The sequence below is a fragment of the Rhinolophus hipposideros genome (genome assembly GCF_964194185.1).
Source record: "Rhinolophus hipposideros genome assembly, chromosome: 23".
Lineage (NCBI taxonomy): Eukaryota > Metazoa > Chordata > Mammalia > Chiroptera > Rhinolophidae > Rhinolophus > Rhinolophus hipposideros.
The window spans coordinates 23,215,009-23,232,448 of NC_138069.1; the positions used below are offsets into that span (position 1 = coordinate 23,215,009).

The following is a 17,440-nucleotide window of genomic DNA, read 5'->3' on the forward strand; positions in this document are numbered from 1 at the left end:
CTAAGCAGTACCTCTGGGCCCGCCCCTCAGCTGGGGCTGGACTACCGCGCGTGCGCAAAGAGTCGCGCGCAGTCACGCGCCGCCGGCCGCTTCCGGTGCAGCGCGAGGGCCGCTGGGACGGGTCTCCCAGGCGATTTGAGGTGTGCTGCCGCCGCCGCCGCCGAACCACTCCCGGTGCCGCGGCTACGCCCGTGTCTCTGTAGTCTTTATCGGGCTCCCCGGGGCTTGACCCCCGGGGCCCTCGGCAGGCGTTGGTGAAGAGCCTGCGGAGCGAGCTCGTGGTCCCACCCCCGCCCTCCGAGACCCCGTATCGCGACTCTAAGGACCGGGAGCGAGAGGGGCTGTCGCGACTCCGCACCGTGTGTCGCCGGGCGGGGCCGCGGGGCCGGGGCTCCTCCAGCCCCCGGGATGCGCGCGCGAGCCCTCGCCTCCACTTCCTTGTTGCCGGTGTCACGACTGGAGCCGCCTCTCGCCGACAGCGGGGAGCGCGAGTGCGCAGGCCAGCCCCCTTGTCGCGCCCCCGGGCGGGGCGCCGCCGGGCATGTGAGCCGCGCGACTTGCACGCCCCTCCGGGTGAGTCTCTCCCTCGAGCGCCGCGGGGCAGCGCGTCGCGACAGCTGGGCGACCTCGAGCTGGGGGCCGCGGCGCCCGCAGCCCCGTTACAAAGTAGCAGCCGTGAGCCCCCGTGTCCCCCCGCGCTCCGTGCCTCGGGGACAGCTGAGGTCCGTGGCGCGAAGGGGGCTACCCCGGGGTCAGACCGGGGCCTTAGCTGGGCCGGCAAAGGCCATCTCCTGCGGTCCCCGGGAAGATCTGACGGGACAGTGAACATGACTCTCAGATGTCAAGTGCTCCCCTTAACACCGCTTTACAGATGAGAAAACAGACTTGGAGCAAGAAGATGGCTCAAGGTCATAGCGCCCCGCGGGTGCTGTTACAATGAGTAACCCGAATCAGAACCCTGGTCTTCTGCCCCCCAGAGCCCTTGGTTTTAATCTTTGTATCGTCCTGTTTTGTTGTTGTTGTTGTTTTTTTTTTTTTTTTGGCATTGCTGTATTGAGTCCAGGGATCTGAAAGCAATCTTGGACCCAGGCTTAAAACGGGCTGGACTAACCAACAGAAACCCAGGCCAGCCTCCTCCTGCCTCTCCCCCCAGGTGGCTGTCATGGTGTTGTGTCCTCATTCGTTTTGCTTTGGGCGCTAAAACCTTACGTGCCATTCTTTACAGACGCTCGCCTGCAGTTACTGCTTTTTCCTCTGCAGGACTGTGAAGGGCTGAGAAGTCAGTTATTAAGGGCAAAAAAAACCGCAGTCCTGGTATAGCCTTGATTTGAACTCGAGCTTCCCTTAACCCGGTGAAGGCACTGGCGTCTTATTTACCCAGCCAAGTGGTGTGTTCTCTTCGCTTCCCGCGTTGCACTGGGACCGAATAGACGGTGTGTGTGTGTGTCTGTGTGTGTGTGTTTATAGTGGGAAGGGAAATCATATAGCGATGACACAGAACTGGAAGTAACCTTGGGAATAACGTGTTCTTATCCAGAGCGTATCTTTAAAATTATAGGACATATTTGTTTTTGTCTGCATTTTCTGCGGGAGGGTTTTTAGCTTTCACAACATTGTCAAAGAGGTTCTCGCCTCCCAAAACGATAGGCGCCACTAATTTCAGGCTCTTCATCCTACTTGAGGAACAAGTGAAATTTAGGGTGGGGAATAGACGTGCCAGGGGGTACATGGTTGGAGTTTGGACTTGGATCCGGGTCTTCTGACTCAACATGCAGTGCTCTTTTTCTCATTATACCCCTTCAGGTACCTTCTCATTTGCGTAGGTCTAATGAGATGCAGGTGGGCTTTGTGAAGCACAGATCAGTCCTGTGTCTACTACCACAACTCCCTCTCCCCAGGATCCTCGATTCTCTCAGAAACTTGACAAATTTTTAGGAGCAAGCATCTTATTTTCCTCTTATAAAATGCAAGTGGTTTCTGAGACCTTTCTCCCACGAAGGATTGAGTCTCGTGAGTAAAACTCCAACTTAGAATGTGGCCACGAGTAAACTAACTCTAATTGAGCTGGTCATTCAGTTGTTTACACCTTCCTTTTCTTAGGAAAAGCTGTCAGTAGCTTTCCAGTGGCGGAGAGCTAATATTGGCTTGTCAGGTTATTGTTTACACCTGTGCTACCCACTAGGCAGTCACTAGCCATATGGGAGTATTTAAATTAATCAAAATTAGTTCGGTTTTTTAATCTCACTGGCCATGTTTCAGGTGATGAGTAGCCATACATGGCTGCCATATTGGAGAGCACAGATAATAGAACATCTTCATCATTGTATGAAGTTGATTGAACAGTGCTGGTTTAGAGGGTTGCCAGTGGAGACGAGCAGTGTAGTATAATGAAAGAAGGCTCAGAAAGTTGCATTTTTGAATTAAAAATCTGTCATTGAAGTCCCTCTTTGGTGTGGTGGCCTTGGGCAGGTCATTAAGCATCTCAGCCACAGATTATTCCTCTCTCATAATGAATCCTTTCTTTGGTCACTTGACTGTTCTCAAATAGTTATGCCTGGGATATCCTCGAGCCTTGCCACTATAAATCTGTGATGAGGTGGATGAGCAATCTCTTTTTTCATACGTGAGAAAATTGAACCTAAAGCAGCAAAAGGACCTGCCCAAAGTCACACAGGCTGGCAGAGTGTAAAGAAATCCCTTGTATGTAGGCACTTACTGGATGTTTGAATGAATGACTAAAGGAATCAATGAAGTTTGCTTAAGGTGATGAAACATGAGGGAGGGGCCAGAACTTCTGACTCTGGCCAAGTATTCTTTTTAAATGTTACTATATGGAAATCTTATGATGTGGGACTAATAAATCTTTGAGTTGAAAGATTACTGTGAGTATCCCATGAGTGAATATGAGCCAAAGGGCTGTCTAAGCTAGTGTTCCTACATTTGCCTAGTCAAAGGAGTCACCTGGGGCACTTGTTAAGCATGCAGATTTCCATGCGCTTTAGAGGCTCTGATGCAGAAGGGCTGCGGGGCATCCCTGGGATCTATGTCTAATGACTACCCCCCAGGTGCTTCTTAGGAGCTGCTCAGTTTGGGAAATGACTCAGCCTTAAGGCCCTGACAGAGATGAGGCCTGCTGTTTCGTTGAGCGTGGTGTCTTGAAACATGCTTGTGTTTGATTTTCTTCTAGCCATGGATGCGTCATATGATGGTACTGAGGTAACTGTCGTGATGGAGGAAATTGAGGAATCCTACTGCTACACCTCCCCTGGGCCACCCAAGAAGAAGAAAAAGTATAAAATACATGGAGAAAAGGCCAAGAAACCCAGGTCAGCCAACATGTTTCGGTAGCTGGCATTTATAAGCAGTAGCTGCTTGGAGAGCTGTGTTGAGGAGACTAAGGTTACATCCAGACTCACTGCGAGTGCCGTGTCAGTTGCTGAAGTCTCTGGGTGGGCATTGGGGTGAGCGGAAGACAGAGATGGAGTGTGGGAAGTGACAGACTGATGCCAGCATTTGCCGTTCCTGGCCAGATTTGGGTCACATTTCCAGGCTGTCAGGAAATTGTACCATACAAATGGTGGATGACGCTATGTACTGCAAGTCCTGAAATAACATCGATTTTTTTTTTCAACGTCATTTCGTTATAACGTTGATGAAATGTTGTAGGAACTTAACTGTTGTTTATATCAATTAGCCTATGGTAAAATTGGTTTAATTATACATTGTTTCGCCACAAGTCCAAGAATCTATTGACGATGATAAGTGAAGACTTATTGTACAAAAGAACTGTGTTATTATTACCATTGTGGTTATTTAAATATTTAAAATAGGGCATTAATGAAAATATTGAATTATAAATAGTACCAATGATATCTACAAAGAATATCCAAGTTGTAACCCTGTTCTCTTAACTGTGAACACTGCAGACTTCTTTCTGTGGCTACCAGTTTTGGATCACTCCGCTAGCTCTCCTTGCTTCCCTCTGTTAGCCTTGGGGAGGAGCTATTGACCCGTGAGATGACCGAGTCTGTGTGCAGGAATAAAGAGTGTGAGTGATCAGCAGGCTGTAATGAGTCCCCTAAGTAACCTTTCAGAGAGTGGAATGACAGGCCCCTGTATCTATCTTTGCTCATATTGCCAAGCATCCCTGCAGAAAAGGTGGTTCGTGGAAAAGTAAACCAGACAAGCCTTTGCTTCCGGGTTTCTGAAGGAAGAAACCTCCCATGCATCATCTGGGGGCATTATTTAAATGTTTCTTTGCTCCAGTTCCTACTTAGTTAAATGATTTGAAATGAAAAGCTGAGCTTTATATCTAGGTCTTCACCACCCAAACTCTGACATTGTGCATTTACTGATTGAATGAGGGAAAGCTTTAAGAAGTCATTGCTTCCTCAGGTCGGCTTACCTTCTGTACTATTATGACATCTACCTGAAAGTGCAGCAGGAGCTCCCGCACCTCCCTCAGTCTGAGATCAATAAGAAGATTAGCGAGAGTTGGAGGCTTCTCAGTGTGGCTGAAAGGAGTTACTACTTGGAGAAAGCCAAACTAGAGAAAGAAGGTTTGGATCCTGTAAGTAAAGCATTTTTTTTCCCCCAACTAATTTCTCCAGTGGCTCAATGGTGAAGGCTGGGGAGACCAACACCCCTGTTCTCCTGTTTTCTTGGGGAAACTTTGAGTTATTTTTCTTTGAGTCTTCTATTTTCTGTTTTAATTGGCTGATGCCCTGCACTCCTGTCCCCTTTGGTGGCAGCAGTACATGGAGCTGACCCTTTCTGAGTTATCTGCAGTGAGCCTTAGATTCCTTTTCTGAGTCTTAGCATATCTTGGAGTCCTTTTATCCTTGTGGGTAGTTAATCTTATTTTCCTTTAATATAGTAGCTTATTTAGGCATTTCTCCTACATCATGAATTTTCATGTTATAAATGTAACTAATTTGTGCTACTACTGTCAGTTATAAAGTAATCATCAATTAGGCTTTGTGTTTACTGGTAGATACAGTTGCTTCATATATTGTCACATTCTTTTGCCACCACTGGTGGTTGTGAACTACTCTAGAAGCCAAAATGCAAGGTTAAAGCCAAAGATGATGGAGGAAACTGAAGCTTTGAGTGTATGGATTAAAGAATAAGCAAGGAAACATTTCGGTTTGTGTTTGTCAGCCATTTTGCTATTCTAGTTCACAATAACAAAATGCGCTGACAACTACACAGTGCTGTATTTTTTTTTTAATTTATTGGGGTGACAATTGTTAGTGAAATTACATAGATTTCAGGTGTACAATTCTGTATTACATCATCTATAAATCTCACTGTGTGTTCACCACCCGGAGTCAGTTCTCCTTCCATCACCATATATTTAATCTCTCTTACCCTCATCTCCCTCCCCACAACCCCCAGAGGTTACCCTCTGGTAACCACTAAACTATTATCTGTGTCTATGAGTTTTTGTTTCTCATTTGTTTGTCTTGTTCTTTTGTTGTTCTTGGTTTATATACCACATATCAGTGAGCACTGTATTTTTTTAAACTGAAATTCCTGCAGAAAAATAACCTTGTTATTCCAAGTTGAAATGCTTTAACCTTAACTCCATTTTTCAATTGAAACACTTGTCTCTAACTTCTTTTTTAATAATGTAGAGCAAAAATTCCTCAGGAATGCAACAATTACGTTATAGCAGAACAGGCTGTATTTTTCCCTTAGTGAACCCAGTCTGCCACTGCCATTTAGATTTTGTCCTTACTGGCTTGGCATTCCTCTTCCAGGAATAGCTCTGTGTTACCTACAGTCTTGGAGATGCCACTGTGTGCTCTCTCCTCCAGATGATTTGTTTATAAACTGTGAGTCTGGGGAACAGTACTTGTGGGGGAAAAGAGGTGGAGTCTAGAAGTACACATACTTCCTTTGGTTTTTCCATTATAAAGTCAGCAATGTTTTTGCCCATGATAACAGAAAATTTTACCTAATCCAGGAGTGATACAGTTTTTAAAGCTAGGCACTAACGTAGGTCCTAATTAAGGCTTTTTTAAACAAAATTAATCCTCTGCAATAATTCTTTCTTGTCCATTGTAAATTTATAGCTATCATCATTTTACCACTACCACCAAGAACATGAATAGATTAGCTCTGATACTAACCTTTGAGAATTTGTTTCCTCATTTGTAAAATGGAGATCATAGTATCTACTCACAGTGTTTAAATAGGTAATGCAAAGCACCTAGCTGAGCTCTTGGCACATACTGACTTGGTCAGTAAATATCACTTTTTAGTAGATTAACTATCCAGTGACCATATAATAAGAAAAGGTGGCATTTAGTATGCATCTGGAATATGCCAGGCGAGGCTTTATGTGCTGTGTTTGGCCTCTCCCAGATTGCCTGGTGTGAAGATGAGACCCTCCTGCCTGCATTCTTTGGGAGCCTGTCAGCCCTTATGGCAGGCTGTCACCTCAGCAGCTCCTCAGGTCTCCTGCTAAGTGGCAGGGCTCATGGTTCCAGTGTTATTCCTCCCAGTCTGTAAGATAAATGTCACTTAGGCCATCCTGGTTTCTCTGTGCTTGGATTTGTTGATTAAGTCCAGACCATCCTGTGCATTTGCCATCATTTAGCTTTGTTCTCGTAGCCTGTCTGCTTCAAAGGTGACTTGAGAATGTCATTTTCTCCATTATCTCTTCAGTAAAGACTCCAGAAAGGATTTGGTCTGTCTGCTTTCATGTTTCATCTGAGTGCTTCCTTTGTACCCTAAGTAGACTCATCGACTACTTGCTTTTGATTTATTTAAGGATCCTTTTGTAATTGACTTAGTGTTCCTTTTAAAAGATGCTTCTGAAATTATTTTTTGTTCCATTTAACTGTTCACTTTTCTCTTTTCCTTATTGGGTAACTTTTAGTTTAAATTGGAATAAAACCCACAAAAACACTTTTTTTCTTTGTGCCAATGAGCTGTGCAGGATTGTGCTTCTCGTACCTTGTCTCCCTGCATCTTAGTACACCTGGCCTGGCGCCCCAGCTTTGCTGCTTACTAATCTTGTGTTTTAGGAAAGTTGACCTCCCTCAGCTTTGATTCCTTCGTTGTCAAATGGGAGTGATAACAGTCCCTAACTTAATAGTGTTGTTTTCAAGGTTCGGAAATTATTCCGGAAAATAATTTCCGAACCTTAAGATCCTGGGTCAGTATTAGTATTTATATTCTTTGCTCCCCAAACCAATGTAATATGTTTAGGCGCTTGTCAAATAACTCCTCCCAAATGCACATTCTCTCACGAAGAGACCTTAGTGAACAGCTCCCCAGACCTCCCCACAGGAAGCCTGGCTGTGCCTCACCCCCAGGTGGGGGAGAGCACGTCAATGGTAACAATCCTCAGGGTAAGTGGCTTTGGTGCTGGTATCTTTCGCTCTTCTCTAGATTTACTAAAAAGGCAGCTCGCACCATGCAGTGTGCTTTGTGACCTGGCCATCTTCTTTGTAAGTCTGGGAGAAACCAGGAATGTCTGAATTCTTGCTGCCTTGAGATCCACCTTGGCCTGTTGACCTGTAATTTAGGCTTTTTGGTTTTTGTTGCACATTATACAGTCTGGTGTTTAAGTCCTCTGTTACTTTGGAATCCTCACGTATCAGCTGGAAAGGAACTCATAAATAGCCAGATTCAGCTCCCTCACTTTACAGTTAGGACAGTTAGTCCTAAAAAGGTGAAAGGATTTGCTCACAACTATGGCACATCTGGGGTTCCCACTCATAGCTTTGGATGCCAAGGTCAGTACCTTTGCAGAGTCTAATCCACGTGATCTGTCTCCTGTGTGAATGAGCAAGGAGGCTGCATTGGCTGAAGTGTGATTTAAATGAAGATGACACTGGTCTTCCACAGGCTGACCCTATCTAAGTCTTAGGTCAAGAGAATTGAGTCTCTGGTTCTCTTTGCAGGAAAAAAAAAAAAAAAACGCCTTAGAAATGTGTATCCACGTGGCCTTACTCCATTTCTCTCTGCTTGTCTCCCCTTTCCTGGCCTCCTCATCTTTAGAACGCGAAGCTCTCTGCACTGTCCGCTGTCGTTCCGGACATCCCAGGTTTCCGCAAGATCCTCCCCCGCTCAGATTACATCATCATCCCCAAGAACAGCCTGCAGGAGGATCGGAGCTGCCCTCAGCTAGAGCTGTGTATGGCCCAGAACCAGGTGTCCCCTAAAGGACCGTCTCTCGTATCCAACACTGCCCTGGAGACAGTGCCCAGCCATGCAGGCATGGCAGAGCAATGCCTGGCAGTGGAGGCCCTCGCTGAGGAGGTGGGAGCCCTTGTCCAGCCAGGTGCTGTACAGGAGATCACCACCTCGGAGATCCTCAGCCAGGATGTGCTCCTGGAGGAAGCTTCCCTGGAGGTAGGAGAGAGCAACCAGCCTTACCAGACAAGCCTGGTAATCGAAGAGACCTTAGTGAACAGCTCCCCAGACCTCCCCACAGGAAGCCTGGCTGTGCCTCACCCCCAGGTGGGGGAGAGCTTGTCAGTGGTAACAGTCATGAGGGTAAGTGGCTTTGATACTTCTCTAGATTTACTAAGAAGGCAGCTCGTTCCATGAAGTGTGCTTCTGGAGCAGTGGGAATTAAAGAGTGCTGCTGGGGTGGCCCTTCTAGGAGGACTCAGTCCTCTTGACCCTTTTTGTCCCTGGGCTTGCCCCAGAGTTCTTTTCAATTTCTCAGGCACGCTCACCAGTTCCTCTTGCCCAGCATAGGTGGAATTTTCTTCACGTGAGATAGTCCATAATATTTTAGCAAGAGGGATGGAAATAATATTTGGGCTATCCGTGAGTTAAAGCCGGGGTCTGTCAGGTTCTCAGTGTTAGTCAGGATTTTATGTTCCCTGAAGGTTGTTTCAACAAACACGTGGCACCTTGAACTCTATGGGAGAATTATTTTCAAATGGTTTTTTTGGGGGGAACAGAGTAGGTGGAAAGAAGGAAGTTCTCTTCAAGACCAGTTTAATGACACTAATAACTGAGAAACAAAAGGGAAGTCTCTCTCCAGAGCTTAAGTATCATGCCCACTTGAGGGGGAAAGCAGTTGCAGCAATCCCACAGCCTGGTCCTGGAAGTGGGGGGTTGCCGCCATGCCCTGTATTACCCTGGATAGGATGGCATCCTTAGAGAGGTAGGGGTTCTGAGAGGACCAGCATGGGGCAGTCCCTGCGGCCTGGACAGATGAGAGCAGGTACCCCTGCAAATGAATCCATGTCAGGCCTACACCCATTTTATTGTTTGTTGCCTCAGTGCTGCTTATGATAATGAAGCACGCCACTGGCCAGGTTAAGAACGATTGACAGCGTGCGAAGAACATTTGGCAGAGTCAGAAGGGTTGGGATCTCTCACTAACTGTTTATGTGATCTTAGGAGTCCTAAGTCTGTTAGAATCTCTGTTTTCTCATCTGTAAAATGAAGGTAGCACATTCCCTGTGGTAATGGTTTTTCTCTTTTTATTTGCTCTTTATTGAACTTTTTGTTCTGAGGTAATTGTAGGATCATTTTTTATGATAGGCACATTTTGGTTATTGGACTTGATCTGATCTTGCAGTGTTGGGGGAGGGCCTGGGTGTTTTTCACTTCATGTCAATAAAACTGTCCTCCCCATTTGCCCACAGGATGCCAGTGAGAGTAGCTCCGGCGCGCCAGCCACGCAGTTCATCATGTTGCCTCTTCCTGCCTACTCCGTTGTGGAAAATCCCACCTCCATCAAACTGGTCAGTGTGGGGGGAGTTGATGGAGATTGGGGCTCTGTAAGAATTCTCATCCAGGTAGTTTTCTAGAAGTCTTAGAACCTGAGGATGCTGGGACTAACAAAGGTCTCCAGAGATTGTCTGGTCCGGGGATTCCTAACGGGGAGAGGGATGGGTGGGTCTGTGAATGGAGCTCCACGGGATCCATGAACCCCTCAAGTAACATACAAACTTTTCTCCTTGAGAGCATTTTTCTGGTATAGGTTCCATGGCTTTTATCAAATTTTCAAAAGCGTACGTAATTTAGAAAAATTGAGGGGTCACTGATCTCATTCAGTCCTATTATTGTACAGATTAGGGAAAAGGCCCAGAGAATTCTTTGAGATAGTTGCTAAGTACATTGTAGACTTATCTATTTCTATTTGCAGTCCTGTTAGTTTTGTGCCATGTTTTTGATTCTGTTATTCTGTATAGAAACATTTAGGGTTGTTATGTGCTTTTGATAAATTGACTCCTTTATCATAATGAAATGACTTTCTTTATCTCTGTCAATATTCTTTCCTATAAAACCTACTTTGATATTCAGCTTTCTTTTCATTGTTGTTATAAGCAAGGTATATATATTTCCAGTCTTTTAACTTACTTGTATCTTTGTATTTAAAGTACTTTCTTTGTAGGCAGCGTATAGTTTGGATCTAAGAGTAAGAACCAGCTAACAACCTCTGCCTTTTAATTGTGGTATTTAGGCCATTTATATTTGAAGTAATTATTGATATGGTTAGGTTTAAACCCATCAACTTACTATTTGTTTTCTTTTTGTACTATTTGTTCTGTTACACTTTCTTTTGAATTAATTGAGTGGTTTTTTTTTTTTTTTTTTTGAAAACCAATAATTTATCAAAACTCTGCGTGTGTGTGTGCGCGCGCGAGCGCGCGAGGGTGTCGCGACAGACAGGGCAAGCGCACAGGGAGGGGAGCGTGTCTGGATGGTGGGGGCAGTTGCCGCGGGCGGGCCATGCGGGCGGGGAGGCTAAACATTCTTCCCGCGCAGGCGCAGCTCATGGCGCCGCAGGTGGTTGTAGAGCGACTGCACATAGGTGAAGACGCACTTGGGGTCAGGCTTCTTGCCCATGATCATCATGTCTTCCACCTCCACCAGGGGCACGCAGTCCACCAGCATCCGTGGGGCCCCGAGCAGGGGTTAGGACTTTTTGGTTTTTACCAGCCCCTTCTGGACCAGACAGCGGTAGAACTCCTGGATGTACGTGTACACGCACTTCCAGTCAGGCTCTCGAAGCCGCACCATGTCCTCTGTGTCCAGGAGCTGCGGGCAGTCCGCATGGGTCTCGGCAGAGGAGAAAGCCACTTCGAAGTTCTGGCGCCGGTTCTGTGGGCTGAGCTGCCCATAGTCAAAGGCTTCGGGGAAGAAGTTGTGCACCAGGGCACAGAAGGCCATCCCATCACTCCAACTTGAGGAGAAGTTCTGGATGTCCACGTGCTCGTAGCCACGTGTCTTGGCACGGCACCAGTCCAGCAACATTTGCTTGATGCTGTTGGCATTGGGGACCCCGAAGCTGGTGGAGCGCTGTACTGCTGTGCGGGGTCCGCCAGGGCTGCTGCGAGGGTGTTATTGGGTACCGGGTCACAACACTATAGGGGGCACCACTTTGGTAGGTCCATTCAGTGGGCCTCAGCACTGCTTTCCAGGACTTTCCCACCACAGCTCCAGCTGCACTTAATTGAGTGTTTTTATGAGTCCATTTTATCTCCTTTATTGGCTTATTAGCTATTACCTTTATTTTAGTTGTTTTAGTGGGTTCTTTAAGATTAATACTACACATCCTTAGCTTATCACAGTCTATCTTCTAAAACCCCTCCTATGGATAAACAATATATTTTTAAGTAAGAAGTTGTAGTATCTTAGAACAGGAACAACCACTGCAACTTGATTCATGAAGAAACTGCTTATTTCTCCTGAGTCTTTGTTCTCCTGGAAATTCCTATTCTTTCATGGTCTGATAAGTGTCAACCAAGCTCTTCTAGAAAAGTAATACTTAAGATTGAAACATTGGCCTTGAACACCAGCATTTTTTTCTGAAGTCATTTCTATAAGCTGCTACATAGGAGTATTTCCAGGTTCATGATTATTTGTTTATAGAACTAACCTAACTTAAATTTTTACTCTGCTTTCTGAGGGTATTCAGAATGACTCTTCTTTATGAGGCCACAGTTTGAGAAAAGATAAAAGATATTATATATCCCATTAATTACAGGTTCACAAACCTGTAGAATCTTTTTTTGCTGCTGCTTCTTTTTTTTTCAGGCCCAGGGTGGAGGGGGGAGGAAGGGAGGAAGAGCAACGGGGCTGGAACAAGGGAGGAGGAGAGGGAAGCGGGGAGGGTGGGGAGGGGTGTAGGGACGCAGGGACCTGCCACCAGTTGGGGAAGCCTCTTAGAATCTTTTATAATTTATTAAGTGACATGTTCCTTATTTCTTACTTCATTTGCTCCTCAGTATATATCCATGAAATAGGAAGAGCAGATGATTTTACAAGGGATGAAACCCAAGGCCCAAGACTAATGTGACTTATTCCCAGTCATTCAGTATATTGTTGGTAAAGCTGGAACCCTTCTAGTCTTTTTCCCTGGTGCTACACCACTCCACACTCATCCTTGACCTGCTATCTGTATCATAATCACCTTTTTCCTTAGGATTCCTGAAAGAGGTGGTCTAATGGCAGCTTGGTGCTTCTTCAAGGGAGGTTTTTGCTTCTTGGCCAGGCTAGGAAACCTGGGATTAATAGCTGAGTAAATATTTCATAGGTGACAGAACAAATATGACAGGGAAATGTTTTCTTTTCAGCATTAATCTAGAAATGGATCATGGCTAATTTCTATTTGTAGATGAAATGCAATAACCCATTGTAATGCATTCTGTTCAAAGGGAAGTCAGAGATGGTGAGAGCCAGTAGCTGACTATAATCATATGCAAATACACTTGACCTTGAACAGTAGGGGGCTAGGGGTGCCAACCACGTGCATAGTTGAAAATTTATGTACAACTTAAACAAGTTCACCCTTAAGCATACTTGGAGTCCCAACCAGGGGTCAAAAATAGTAATTCTGTTCAGTGTCAAAGGACCTGGTTTCTCCTAGAGTTCTCTCTCATTTTTGTAATGACCATGGTCAGTCTATTTTTTTTTCAAATCTCTGAACCCTAGGTTTTCTGATGTTTAACTAATAAGAATAAAGATGAAGCACTTTTTTTTGAAGTATTCAGAGCTATAAGGTACAGCTGGGTAAATGGAAAGACTCGTGAACCAAGACTCAGAGAGATCTGGTTTCTAGGTCTAGCTTTGCCCTTGAGTCACTACAATTCGAGCAAAGCGTTGAACCCCTCTGAACCTCAGGAGTAGTAATACCTACTTCATAGCCTTGCTTAGAGCGTGAAATGAGATGTTATGAAGTGTTCAGCTCTGCGTGGTGCCCCACTTAATTGCAACTACTCTTACCACAAGGAAAAAAAAGTTGTAATTATGTGTGGTGATCATTCTGCAGATACTGACCATTATGTCGTATACCTGAAACTACTATATTATGTCAGTTATAGCTCAATAAAATAGCAGCTATTACTGTCTTTCTTTTTCTGGTACCTTAACTGGGTAACTTTGGACAGCTTTCTTTTCTCATTGGTACTGAGTTTCTCCATTTCCAAAAATTGGACTAGTTGTATCTTAGGACCTTTTTAACTCAGAGCTTTTATGGTCACTGTGAATTGCTTATCCTTCTACAAGTTTGGTATCCTCCTGGCGTTGTTGTGGTTTTAATGGTCTTCGGGATATGAGAGAGCGCAGACTATGGCGTTGATTCTAACCCACTCTTTTCCTTACAGACCACTACATATACCCGCCGGGGCCATGGGACATGCACCAGCCCAGGTTGCTCCTTTACATATGTCACCAGGCACAAGCCACCTAAGTGCCCTACCTGTGGTAACTTCCTAGGAGGGAAGTGGGTCCCAAAGGTAAGCTCCATTGGCCATTGCTGCTTTGGAAGCCTCACCAAGTAGGCTTCCATCCCTCTTAGGAACAGATAACTTTAAAAATTACTGTTTATTTTTATTTTCTGACTGTTCAAGTAAGTCAGTCAGTTTCATTGTAGAATGTTTAAAAAACAAAGAATAAAATGTTATCTGTAATCTACGCCCTCCAAAGAAAAGCCATTATTAGTTACCATTTTGGTGTTTTTTCCAGTGATTGTGTAAGTTCTGTATCTTGCCTTTTTTTCATTTAACGTATCACACCATGAAAGGTTTTCTTCAGAAATGTTATCTTTAATTGCTTCATAATTTCCCATGAATGATTATTCCATGTTAATTTATTCATTTCCTGTCAGGGTTAAATTTTTAATGCTATGTTCTGCACGCTGCTTAGTTATTCAGAGGCATAGCTCACATCTTCTCACTCCTTAGCGCAAAGTCCTTTCAGTCTCCGGTAGCTCCTATTAAAAGTGGAGGTCCTTAACCTAATATTCAAGGTCTTTGATAGACTAACTTTCCAAATGTATACCTCTGTCTTTCTCTCACTAAATAAAGCATCAGAACTGTGCCCCCGTGAAATTCAGTTCAACACAAATTTTTTGTCAAGTATTTTATGCTTGGCATTGACTATATAATATAATTATACATACTGGCCACATTTTTATTTGAGAATATAAATTATTTAGAATAGTCCAGGATAATTTTAAAGAAGAGATAGTCTTGAAGGATCAGTGGAATTTGGGTAGATAGAAAAGGAAAGAGGGCATTGTTTTTGTGATAATGGCTTAGGCTATGATTGTGTTTGTCATGTGTTTAACTCAGCATAGTCCAAATTTATTTGTGTAGAGAACTTATATAGTAGTGTACTAATAACCTTTCTCTGGGGCCATTTCCATAGGCCACCTCTGAGAAATACTGGGATCGTGATTTTTACCAGGCCTGAGTATTGGAGGTCAGGGTAGCACCAACTGCAGGAGGCAGGATAGTTTAATAATTAAGAACACAGTTCTGGATCAGCTTTAGCTTCCTCAGTTCAAACCCCTGCTTCCCAAGTTTTTGCTATGTAACTTTGCCTTGGACAAGTCATTTTATGTCTCTGTTCTTGGTTTAGGTTTCATTTCATATGAAAATGGAAGTTAACAATAGTACCTACTCCATTAGGGCAGTTGGAGGGGTCAAGTGAGATTATCCGTATGAAGTAGATGGTCCATTCCTGGCGTGTATTAAATCCTCAGTGAGGGTTCACTGCTGTCATTAGTGGCATCAGTATAATGATTTTGTCTATTATTACTATTAACACAATCACTTCAAGGGGCAGGAAGGACCTAGTACTAGTATCTCTCAGGAGGTTTTGTCAGGTTTCTTGTGCCCACCTCTGGTGTACCTCTGCAGCCATTCAGTTTGTTCCCACCCTAATTCTTCTCCCCAAAACGTCCTTCCCCAGCTGCAGTAGGCATTTTGGATACTAGTCAGAACCCTTCTTGGCCCTTCTTCACTCATGCACAGCAGGTCTGTCTGACCTTGCTTCCTGTGCTTTTGCGTGCAAGAGTAATTGATCCTGTGTCTTTGACTCCTTCAGACTGAGTTTTTATTTTGGCTTTCTTTTCTTTTTCATTTTATATCTTTTCCCCCCCTTTGATTGAAATAACTTTTGAGCCATGTTTCCCTTTCTGAGATCAAACTCATGACATGAAAACAGCTTTTTTCTTAGCTACTTGTCCCCCATCTTGACTTGCTAAGTCAATTTTTCCCAAAGGTTTTTGCAAGAATTACTATGTAAAGAGGAGATACTATGATTTTAAATCTCATAGGCACAGAATAAGTGAGTGTGAGAAGAAAAAGCGTAACATTTTAGCATTAATGAACTCAGAATAACAGAGATAAAAGTGACTTTTGTTGTCGGCTAGTTCAACTCCAAGTTTCTAGCTGAGGAAAAACAGATTCAAGAGAAATGACTTATGTCCACTCATTATGCCAGCACCTTTTCCGCTAAACCACACTTTTCAGGCATTGCTAGGCTGTTTAGCTGCAGAATCTTAAAATATTTCTTGAGTACTGATTTTTGAAGCAAGTATAAATAGTTTCTAAAAGCTCCAGATATGTCCATGCCAGTCAGGAAATGACTCACTTTTTCTTGTATTGTTCTAGAGTTCATACTGGCTAAAATTAGCCAAGAAAGTTGCACAGTTCCCAGTGAGTAGGATGGAACAAAAGTTGGTATATGAGGCTCTTTAGCTCAGGGCTCCTTCACGGGTAATTGAAGGCTCTCTGAGTGGGCATTGGTAGTATTTGCCTTCTATCTTGAAAGAAAGGTGACATCTAAAAAGGGTAGGCTGAGTTAAGGAAATGTGACATCACCAGCTAGAGTTTCTGCTCTGATTGCTTAAATTATCTTGTCTTCCTACAAAGGATTTTTGTCTAAAATAGCCTACATAAGTGGGCAGTGTTTTGCTCAAAGATTTCATCTCGGGTTTAGTTTAACTTGTCTCTGGTTTTTCAGCTGATGTTTCCCTCTTTAGCAGTCAATAAGCCCTGTTTTTGTTGTTGTTGTTGTTGTTGTTTGGTATTTTCCTCTATATATTTACTCATCTTTATGGGCTACTGGCTTTTAGAATCTGAGAATACTTTACTGGAGATTTCTTAAAGATCGTCTATACTGGTTCTTAACTAGAGGCAGCATGCTGCCTGGGAGGCTTTGGAAAGGTAAGGGGGTTTTGATAGTCAGTGACTGGGAGATAATACTGACATTTAATGACAGCCGTAGATGGGATGGGGGGTCCTGCACCGTGAAGAATTGGGTCACTCAAAAGGCCATCTTGCTGCTGTTGACAAACGCTGAGAGCCTAACTCTCTCTTATTTCATAATGGGAAAATGAGTGTTCAGATGAAGCTTACCTTGGGTCACTTAAATAATTAGGAGTGAAGCTAAGCCTAGATTGAACCCAGCTTTTATGTTTTATGTCTCCTAGTTTAAAGTGCCTTTCACTATACACATGAAAGAACAAAACCTTTCTGAGGCCTATCCTGGAGACAAACACTATTTTAAAAAGTTTTTTTGAGTATGTGTATATACATAAATGTATGTGTGTATACAAGTATGTGTATATATAAATAATACTATGTTTCCACAGCAGTGCTGTTTGGATAAAAGCTAAGGCAACAAAAATTTTTTTTAAGTAGGTCTCAGATAGCAGCTGGTGTTTTTAGTGAGTTTGAATATTTTCCAGCACATAATTAATATGTGTGAGTTAATTTGACACAGTGAGAAGTTTGGCATATGTGTAAGTCTGCTTTAAGACTCACCTGAAAGAATCTGGGAAAAGTGATAGCATTTTCCCCAACTGAGTTGGAAGCTTTGAGTCTGTCCCTGTGAAATTGTGACCACATTGGAATTAACTGAATCTCATAAAGGGACCACCAAAATAAACAACTTAGGACTTCTAGGCCCAATATGGCAGTAGGTCAGCCTCTTTCTGGACATAGAGAAGTAGGCTTTGAACAATCAAAGGTCAAGGTAAGAAATGCCAGTGTTTGCTGAAACCTAAAGAAAACGTAAAGCCACAATAAGAAATTTGTGAGGAGAACAGCTTTATCCTAACTCAAGCATTGAATACTGTAGTGAAAGGGACCTCGAGTCAGAAGACTTAGATGCAGGCCCGTTTTATACATGGGGCTTTAAGTTAGCCTCATTCCTCTCTCTGCACCTC

The 17,440-nt window shown here is 43.9% G+C and overlaps 2 protein-coding genes across 3 annotated transcripts in view; one reads left to right on the plus strand and one right to left on the minus strand.

The window, feature by feature from the left end:
• Nucleotides 1–84: 84 nt before the first annotated feature.
• Nucleotides 85–17,440, plus strand: part of HMGXB3 (HMG-box containing 3) — a 44,788-nt gene continuing 27,432 nt past the window's right edge. Inside the window, exons 1-6 of one of the 2 annotated variants that reach the window (XM_081035182.1) lie at nucleotides 85–573; nucleotides 3,188–3,326; nucleotides 4,396–4,570; nucleotides 8,014–8,511; nucleotides 9,621–9,719; nucleotides 13,587–13,718. In XM_081035182.1, coding sequence (XP_080891308.1) covers nucleotides 3,190–3,326; nucleotides 4,396–4,570; nucleotides 8,014–8,511; nucleotides 9,621–9,719; nucleotides 13,587–13,718 — 1,041 coding nt within the window. In that variant the 5' untranslated portion in view covers nucleotides 85–573; nucleotides 3,188–3,189. The remainder of the gene's footprint in view (nucleotides 574–3,187; nucleotides 3,327–4,395; nucleotides 4,571–8,013; nucleotides 8,512–9,620; nucleotides 9,720–13,586; nucleotides 13,719–17,440) is intronic. The other variant, XM_081035183.1, reaches the window with a different exon arrangement.
• Nucleotides 10,736–11,485, minus strand: LOC308491898 (smoothelin-like protein 1). Its single transcript, XM_081036068.1, has one exon. It carries the CDS (start codon nucleotides 11,233–11,235, stop codon nucleotides 10,897–10,899), a length of 339 nt encoding a protein of 112 aa, XP_080892194.1. The 5' UTR covers nucleotides 11,236–11,485; the 3' UTR covers nucleotides 10,736–10,896.